Here is a 9,916-nt window from a genome sequence, read left to right as displayed (position 1 = left end):
TGGAGGGATAATGCAGTGCTTCAGCTAGTCCAAGCCCACAAGCACCCATTTGATTAGCATTTCACAAAGCACTTACACATTTTCACTTGCACCCCAAAACTCTGATATTAAGCCCATTTGAAAGAGAATTGACTTGCTCAAGGTCACCGAATAGGGGCGTAGAAGGGCCTAGACTAAGCCCAGGTGTGGGCCCAACAGCTCTTTCCATTATTCATGCTGACGATCTATTTCTACTCTGGGGAGGTAATTTGCTGGATTGCTACATTAACAGAAGTTGGGGATGACTTGGGCCTATGCACAAAGGCCTCTGCTTTCTGAGATGCAACATCTGCCTCCAGTGATGAAACAATCTCCTCCTTTCACTTCTGTCACTAATCTCCCTCTCCCTTTTGTTGTCCTGATGCTAAGCTATAGACTTGACTTGTGCTTTATACTTTCAATGTTTAACAAAATCCCTTCTGACCTCAGGGCAAAAGGCCAGTGTCCTTAAGTGGATAATTCTGTGCCTGTCTCGGTGTAGCCATGGCTCCTACCAGGAAGAGGACAGGCTAGCCAGACTTGCATTTTTTTGATGTCAGCAGTTCATTTTCCTTTTTTTAACTTTTTTTTTAAAATATTATTTATTAATGAGATACAGAGAGAAGCAGAGACACAAGCGAAGGGAGGCTCCCTGCAAGGAGCCCATTGCAGGACTTGATCCTAGGACCTTGGGATCACGACCTGACCTGAAGGCAGATGCTCAATCACTGAGCCACCCAGGTGCCTTTTTTTACCTTTTCTATTTAAATTCAATTATCATATTCTGTAGTAGTTTCAGAGGCAGAATTCAGTGATTTATCAGTTGTATATAATATCCGGTGGTCATTACTTCAAGTGCCCTCCTTAATGCCCATCACCCAGTTACCCCAACCCCTCACCCACCTCCCCTCCAGCAACTGTTTGTTCCCTATAGTTTAAGAGTTCTTCATGGTTTGCCTCGTTTTATTTTTCCTTTCTCCTATGTTCATCTATTTTCTTAAATTCCACGAGTGAAATAATCTATTTCTCTTATTTTGCTTAGCATAATGCCCTCTAATTCCATGTTGTTGCAAATGGCAAGATTTCATTCTTTTTGACGGCTGTTTATTTTTTTTATTTTCATTTATTTATTTTTTTTAAATTTTTTTTAACTTTAATTTATTTATGATAGTCACAGAGAGAGAGAGAGAGAGAGGCAGAGACACAGACAGAGGGAGAAGCAGGCTCCATGCACCGGGAGCCCGATGTGGGATTCGATCCTGGGTCTCCAGGATCGCGCCCTGGGCCAAAGGCAGGTGCCAAACCGCTGCGCCACCCAGGGATCCCTGTTTATTTTTTTTAAATGTAAACTCTATGCTCAATGTGGGCTCATGACCCCAAGATCAAGAGTCACATACTTGTCTCTTCAGTCAAGTCAGAGATAGCCAGGTGCTCCATTTTCCCTTGACCCACCGACTCAACAATACATGTACCCACCCTATACCATCATACCTTGGACAGAGGGGCACTAAGGCTATGAACTTACAAGTCCTGAGCTTTCACAGAAATCCAGAAGGGAATGGGCTGGGGGATTTGCTAGGAGTGAATGGAACATGGCGATTCAAAGCAAGGTGGTCTTGGCCCCTTTCAGGAACTCAAAAGTTGGGCACTCTAAGAACACAGCTGAGGACGAGGCAGCAACTGAAAAATCTACTCACTAAATAGCACTTGACTCACCTTGCAGTAACACAGGTCTCTGAAACTCAAGAGATTGGAAAAGAAACCAGCCTCAGAAACATACTTTTGAAAATAGAAAAAGTGCAGAGCACAAGGTAGACTTAAGATCAACTTCCAGAAGTGAATGAAATTTTTGTTTTGTTTTTGTTTTTTTTTTTTAAAGATATTTATTTATTAGAGAGAGAGAGAGAGAGAGAGAGAGAGAAAGGCAGAGACACAGGTAGAGGGAGAAGCAGGCTCCATGCAAGGAGCCCGACGTGGGACTCGATCCAGGGACCCCAGGATCAGGCCCTGGGCTGAGGGCAGCGCTAAACTGCTGAGCCACCGGGGCTGCCCCTGAATGAAATTTTTGAGTTGTGAGGAATGGAGCTGGGTTTTTAAAAAATGATGCACACCCCAAACGGAGTCCATCTCCTTAAGATAACATGGAGTGGGCACTGCATGAGTCTTTCAGGAAAGGGGAGCTACAATGCCTTCCATAGAAGAAAAACATTTGTAGGCAACTGTGCCTGTATTGAGAATGGTTTTCATCTCTGACCAATTAATCCAATTAACTGGTCAGGGCAGTGACACGTGGTGCTGACCCGGCCATGAACTCACTCATGTCATGGTCTAGTCCAGTACTTCCTTTACCACTCACTTGATTAGTAACAGTATTTAAAAGTTTCTGGTTACCGCTCAGTTTACCAAACACTAGCCTTCCAACTGGAGCCTTTTAAATGAGCACTATGCTTGCTAGTGAGCTACTTCCTTACTTTTCTACAAAAGCTCCTCAGGGAACCCCGTCAGATCCTCCAGGTGGAATGCTAATTTAATACAGTGACTATAAAACAGACTTTGAGACATGCTGAGAAAATTGGGTTCTTTTGCAAAATGCGTATGTTCAGAATGCATATACCATATCTACTTAATAATCCTACACTTCAAAGACACTATTTTGGGAGAAAATCACTTTATTCTAATTAATTCATAAATGATAACGTCACAAAAGGTGATTTAAGGAGGCACACAAACATCTGCCCAGCCCCCAACTCAAACCATCTCAATAAACTTCTATACTAAAAATACCCTCATTCATTAACAATTCTGAAGAAAGCTGTATTTAATGATGAAGGAGAGGTTTAACTGGTGGTTTTACACTTTATATCTTCTCTATTAATTACATTTTTATGCTAAATTAACTTGGTCATGAGAGATGATTTTCCATATCTTCCAATTTGAACTTCTTGATTAGGCTAATCCTGCAAAGAGAAAAGGTAAGTCAGAAGAGCAACAGCTGTATATTCTTAGCAAAGCAGAAGCCCTCCATATGGTAAAAGGAGGGGTGAAAGCCTAGGTTATCAGTTTCGTACCTAAATGAAGGTGGGAAAATGAAAACGAGCATTTTATAAATTGTGAATTTTTAGGGCAATAGGAGGAAATTACATAAAAACAAGTTCACTACCAACATTCCAGTGTTCCCAAATCTCAGAATTCCACTGAGGAACTGCATAAACTCTTCTCTCAAATAAGGTGTGAAAAGCGTCAATAACTTATCAGTCTTTATATCCCATCCTGGACTTCGTTGAAAATGGAATGTAATCTTACATTCACAGCTTTATGGCCAGATCACCCACATCCTATAAACAGAACAAGACCTGGTACACTAATCTCTACTGAGGAAAAATCAGATACACAACATAACTGGTAAAAGCTTAATATAATGACTAGAAACCTCTGGACCAGGTCTTTGTTAGAAGAACTAGATTATTTATAGAATGTAAACAAAATCTCCTCTAACTTGTCAGTTTAATTTAATAAACAAAGACTCCCATAGCTCTATAGGGCCAGGAGTACCCTGCTCTGAACTGAGCAGATGCTCGATCTACCTACCATTTGCAAATCTGCACTGTTTCAGCACCTCGCTGAAACCTTCACAAAGCTTTAGGTCACCCTGGTTCTGGGCACACTCCAGGAACTGTTTCATCTCGTAGTGGCATGGGCCAAACTGCTGCTGGTATGCTGGCTGGGTTCCCTGAGGCTCCTGCAAAGGCATAACATTCAGGACCCTTGAGAAATTAGATTTACACCTGAACAAAGAACAGTACCCAATGTCTTTGAGGTCAACTGGGGAAACATAATTAGAACCAAATGCAAATTAAAGTTACTACCTAAAAACATGGAAAGTGAGAAATTTTAAAGGCAGAAAGCAAATAGGCTTTAACAAAATTCCAGGTAAAATCAGAAAGATTCAAGAACAAAGATGCAAATAAAGTTAAATGATTACATGCGTATCTAAATACCAGTGGGGTTCAATGTAGTTCAGAGGAGAAAGTGGGACTATAATAGAAAAATAGACGGATAAGCATGTCAAATACACCAGAAATACAACAGAGTCCACACTGAGGTTCATCAGAGGAGAAAATTCACATACTTCAGAAAGAGGGGCAGTGGCAAATACCAGATAAGAGGTCAGAGAGCTCTACTAAAGCTACTAAAAAGGTTTCTCAATACTTAAGATTGAAACTAAATTTAAAATAAGGGGAAAATGGCTGTTCTACAATGAATCAGGTTGAACTGCTATTCTACTCCTTGGGAACAAATACAATGTGGACAGTACTTGATGCTGGTCTAAAGCACTAACTCAACTGCCAAACATGGCTTCTGACAAACCATTTTCTGTTAGGAGGACCATGGATTCACAGCTCCTATACATAAGGAACTGACAAATAACTAGCTTTTCTTGTAACCTACCCAATGAAAGAAAACACTGCCCAAAATCTTACCTGGTAAGTGATGTCGGGCCTTGAAGGCTCAGTGTTACTTCCTCCACCAAAGCCCCCAGTAATGGCATGCCCAATCGTGTGCCCTACAGCAGAGCCTACAGCCACGCCAGCTGCAGTGGTTGCCATCTGGGCCATGAGACCTGGCTGTCGGGGTGCAGCAGGTGAGCCAACAGCAGATGGCGGAGCTGCTGCTGGTGGCTGAGCGGCTGGCGCTGGTCTAGGCGCAGCTCTCATCTGAGGTGCCTGGCTAAGAAAGAAAAGAACAAAAAGCATGAAAAGTGCCCACTTCCTACCAGGCTTGGAAACTGTCATCTAAAGAAACTGTACTGTTCACACAACACAGGTTTGAACTGCATGTGTCCAGTATGTGTGGATTTTTTTCAATAAACACAGTATAAGTATTGTGTGTGCTTTCTCTTATGATTTCTCAGTAACCTTTTCTTTAGCTTATTTTATTCTAAGAATACAGTATTATAACATATATACAAAATACGTGTTAAGTGACTTTATGTTATTGGTAAGGCTTCCAGCTAGAGGCTTTCACTAATATTCAATCCTGCTTTAGAATAAGTCTTCACACACGATGTCCCCTCTGGCCATTTTTAGACTGTTTCCTTGGGTGCTCTTCCCCCAAATAAGGCTAGGTTGGAAGTTTATTTTTTTAAGATTTTATTTATTTATTCATGAGAGACACAGAGAGACCGAGAGAGAGAGAGAGAGAGAGAGAGAGAGAGAGAGGCAGAGACACAGGGAGAGGGAGAAGCAGGCTCCATGCAGGGAGCCCAACGGGGGGGTCAATCCTGGGGGTCCAGAATCAGGCCCTGGACTGAAGGCAGCATTAAGCGGCTGAGCCACCTGGGCTGCCCCTAGGTTGGAAATTTATGAATTTGCTTCCGATCAGGTGGTATCTGGCATCACTTTATAAAAATTTGGTTTTTCTGTCCTCTGGAGAACAGCTTCTTTCCCTTAAGTGAAGGACTGTCCTACAGTCCTAGCATACAGTCTGAACACAATCCACCTCACTCCAGAGAAGCAACGTGGTCCTGTGTTTAACACCCTAACCGGTTGTTGGAAGACTTGGGCCAGACCTGGCTTTCCTATTTACTGGTAGGGTGACCTCGGACAAGTCACTTGTTCCGAGGCTCCAGTTTCCTTATTCCTGGAAAACAGGAATAACATCTATCCCTAAGGTTACGGGTGTTAAAGTGTAACTACCAGTATATTTCTTTTTTTTTTTTTCTTTATGATAGTCACACACACACACACACAGAGAGAGAGAGAGACAGAGGCAGAGACACAGGAGGAGGGAGAAGCAGGCTCCATGCAGGGACCCCGATGTGGGACTCGATCCCGGGTCCCCGGGATCGCGCCCTGGGCCAAAGGCAGGCGCCAAACCGCTGCGCCACCCAGGGATCCCTACCAGTATATTTCTAAAGTGTTTTATGAATTAGACGATGTCGTGTACAAGGAGGCTTCGGTCGCTGGGCCGAGCCTCTGGACCGCTCTCTGTGGGCTCGCAGGTTACCCTGTTTACTGAAATGCAATCATTCTCCCCATTATACTACCTTTCACCGATACTCGTTTTGTCTTTTTATTTACTTCAGAAGCTTGGGCCGGTTTACCCTTACAAATACTCATTTACTTCCAGGATATGACCGTTTTAACTTAAAATGCGCTCTGGGCGGGCTGGTTGAATCGGGGGAGGGGCGTCTAGATCCTGGGGTCGTGGGTTCCAGCCCCACGCCGGGTGCAGAGCTCACTTCAATAAACGTAAAGCATTTTTTAAATGAGCTCTCGAATATTTTAAGAACTCACGGGCATTCGAAATCAGAAAGTTCGCCACCAACGGGAAATGTGGCCAAAGCCCAGTCACGATGCCCTGGCGGGGGCGGGCCCACCTCACAGCGGTACCCCCTCACCCCCACACCCGCCCTCGGCCGGCGCCCAGCACTCCGCCGCCCCCTCCGCGGCCTCCACCAGCCTCCGCCCGGCCTCCGCATGCGTCACGGCGTCGGCAGGGCCCCAGACCCCGCAAGGGCCTCACCTGGCCGGAGGAGCCATGCGGGAGGCGCGGCTCCGGCTTCCACGCGGCATGTCTACTGGGACAGGAGCACGGCGCCCAGAAGCCCGACACTCGGCGAAGACCCCAGAGGCTTCGGCGGGAGCCAGAGACCGGAAAACAGGGGGTGGGGCTGGCCTCGGCGTGCGACCAATCAGCGCACAGGCAGAGGCCTCGCGCGCCTACGTCTCCGCGGGCCCTGAAGGTCACTGGAAGAGCACGCGCCACGCCGGCGCCGGGTCGGACGCGGCGTGCGTCATGAGCTCCGCGCCAGGCTGCCCCGGGAGACCGGAAGGCCTGGAGGTGCCCCGCGCGCCTGTTTTCCCAGCCCAGCGGGAGGCAGAGCCGTTCGCTTTTGCTTAAAAGCGTCGCTGCCTTCCGCCGACGTTTCTATTGGTGACGGGGGGACGAAGCCAGCCCTGAGAGGGAGGCCGGTGTCGGCGCGGCTGCCACCGGACCTTAGTTAACTTTCCTCAGCATTAAGTTACGTATTTGGGTAAGGATCTTTTGAGGCACCGTGTGGGCACACGGTGTGAGCGGGACGGAGGAAAGCGGATGCGTTAGGCCGGGTCCGCGGAGCTGAGGTGATCCCATTTTTATTTTACCCGTGGACTCAGGCCGTAATAATGCCTTACCGTGGCTCCTCTACCTTTCCGGGCCCTTTTCGTACATGCCATAGCGCTTGTGCCCGTAATCGGGGTAGTGCTCGTTCACGGAGAATTCAAAGTGTAGTGAATGATTTCCGGGCACTCGCTCCAACGAGACTCTTTCTTCGTGGACTTTCGGTCAGGAGGGGACACACGACAGCCTACACACCCCGAGCCGCCGTGACGGGCAGCCTCGCAGGGTGGGCGAGACCGGGCGTGAGGCCCCCGGGGAGGGGCTCGCACCAGCGCCGGGCACGGCGGCTGGAGGGAGCGGGGCCCCTGGGACGCGTCCGCGCGCCTCCGGAGCGGAGGAGCTGGCTCGGGGCGCTCCCGGGAGGGCTCCGGGCAAGGGGAGAGCGCGGAGGTGGCTTGCACGTCGAAGAGAAATTTTCCCCTTCCGCCTGAGGTCGCGGAGTTCAACGCATTCTCTCCAGTAACAGCAGAATGTTCGTGGAATCGAAGGGTAAATAATCCAAAGACCTGTCATGAAAAAGTTTTATTTTCACAGAACTTAATGAAAGCTTTACAAATGACGTGACATTTCTCTGGAGAATTCATAAGCAGAGACGGAGGAAAGGAGCCTTATAAGGACATCCTGGCACAAGCGCTCAGAATGAACATCCATAACAGAGACGATTTTAATCGCACCTGGCTGAATCATGAATTCCCACTCCGAGGAGAGAATATTAGATATTTGTGCAAGATTATTTTGTCCTAGTAAAAGATTGGAAACAAATTCTTGTCAGTAGAATACAAATTTTTTAAAAAGGCGCAGCACACAATATACAGCTATAAAAGGGAATAAACTCTATATTGTTATGAAAGATATGATGATAAACTGTCAAGAGAAAGAAGGGCAGAATTGGGTGCAGTGTGCTTGGAGAGAAGACTTAATATGCACGAAATATCTGCAGCTGTTAACCGTGAGGCAGTAGGAGAGTGACTGTGGCCCAAGGGGGGACTTTTACTGAAAACATTTTCTATCTTTTGGATTTTTTTCATAAAAATTTTATTTATTTATCAATGAGAGACACGGTGGGGGGGTGGGGGGGCAGAGACACAGGCAAAGGGAGAAGCAGGCTCCCTGCAGGAATCCTGACATGGGACTCGATCCCAGGTCTCCAGGATCATGTCCTGGGCTGAAGGTGGCGCTGAACCGCTGAGCCACCCCGGCTACCCTATCTTTTGGATTTTGAAAGTTAATGTATTACCTTTATTCAAAAACAGATTAAGAACACGTAAAAATTAAAATTAATAAAAACGAAAAAGATTTCATAATACTGCTACATATCATTTGTAGTTGGCCAGTATAAACATTCTGAAGATCACTCTAATAAAATTTATGTAACAATTTCTCATTCCATAGTGATTTTAATCATTTTCAACAAATCCTATACAGTGATCGAAATCTGAACAAGTAACTCTGGCAGGCATTGTTACATATATTTGATACCAATGTTTGGACGAATGGACCCCTGATGATTGTAATAAAATTCTACTCAGATGGTAGGTACCAGTTTTAAAATTCTGCAAACCTGTTCCAGAAAGTCCACATCTAAGAATTCAAGAAACAGTCATGAATGTGGAAAGAAGTTTGCTTTAAGATGTTCATTTAACAAGTTGTATGAAATAGGGAAAAATCAATAAATTACTTAAGTGTCCTACAATGTAGAATTACATGATTCATACAAATGATGAAGTGCTATGAAGCTATTTAAATATTATGAAAGAATACCTGCCATAAAAAGTCTTCACAATATACTAAGTGAAAGAGTAGATTACAAAGTAGTATACATAGCATGTTTATATTCTGAGAGAGTTCATAGTATTTTACAGACTTGAACTATGTACACTTAAGTAGTGGTGTTATCTACTGGATAGTGATTTTTTTTTTTTTTTTTTGCTTGTTCATATTTTCCAATTTGTTTAAAATGAACACACTTGTGCTAATTAAACATACCATGGTGGTTTACAGTAGGTCCACAGATTCTGACACTTCCTTCAAAAAGTAGAGCCTAATTCCTCTCCTACATCATGACCATAAGTCAAAACCAGCCTGTTAGCCACTTCTGAATTCTTCACCTCTGGTAACTAAGAGAAGTATTTGTTGCTTTCAGCCACTAGGGTTTGGAGTAATTTATTACACAGCAATAGGTAACTAATGCAGAATTTCTACAGTTACTGTATTTAAACTATAAAAGTTTTATTTTTTTATTTTTTTATATAAAAGTTTTAGTATCTAAGGTGAGCAAAATCTAGTTAGAACACCTTACAGAGTGTTGCTTTAACCTGGCTTCTATCTGTCTGGGATTGTGGCAGATTGAGAATTGTGTACAAACATGTTTAAGACACTAAGGTCCTGACACAATTTAAATTTTCCCTTTGGATAACTAAGACATACTTATATGAATACAGCCTTGCACATACCAGACCAAAAAAAGAAAGAAAGAAAACCAGTGAGTGAATTCTTAACTGTTGCTCTAAAAATACAAAATACAATATACACAAGTGGTTAGGTGGTGTTTAAATGAAGTTCTATGGATTTCAAAGGAATAGATATTCACTGTGGATGAAAGATTCAGAGAGAAAGTGGCACTTAAAATAAGTAGAGGTGGAATTTGTTTTAGAAAGACTAAAATGAAAAAAAAAAGAGACTAAAATGATAAAGCAGAAAAGAGCATGCTGAGTAGGACAGCACAGATTCCAATGAA

At 44.3% G+C, this 9,916-nt stretch overlaps 1 protein-coding gene and 1 long non-coding RNA gene across 2 annotated transcripts; one reads left to right on the top strand and one right to left on the bottom strand.

Annotated features, from left to right (window-relative positions):
• Positions 1–2,669: 2,669 nt before the first annotated feature.
• Positions 2,670–6,709, bottom strand: CHCHD2 (coiled-coil-helix-coiled-coil-helix domain containing 2). The gene is made up of 4 exons (XM_077908372.1): positions 6,544–6,709; positions 4,500–4,746; positions 3,607–3,757; positions 2,670–2,975 (listed from the first exon to the last, which is right to left on the bottom strand). Exons 1-4 carry the CDS (start codon positions 6,591–6,593, stop codon positions 2,965–2,967), a joined length of 459 nt encoding a protein of 152 aa, XP_077764498.1. The 5' UTR covers positions 6,594–6,709; the 3' UTR covers positions 2,670–2,964.
• On the top strand, positions 6,378–7,941 carry LOC144319783 (uncharacterized). The gene is made up of 2 exons (XR_013385501.1): positions 6,378–7,054; positions 7,714–7,941. It is a non-coding gene; the product is annotated as an uncharacterized LOC144319783 (long non-coding RNA).
• The last annotated feature ends 1,975 nt before the right edge of the window (positions 7,942–9,916 follow it).

The sequence above is a fragment of the Canis aureus genome, chromosome 8, assembly GCF_053574225.1.
Source record: "Canis aureus isolate CA01 chromosome 8, VMU_Caureus_v.1.0, whole genome shotgun sequence".
NCBI lineage: Eukaryota > Metazoa > Chordata > Mammalia > Carnivora > Canidae > Canis > Canis aureus.
The sequence above is the reverse complement of the archived record's forward strand: the minus strand, read 5'-3'. Positions and strand labels throughout refer to the sequence as shown.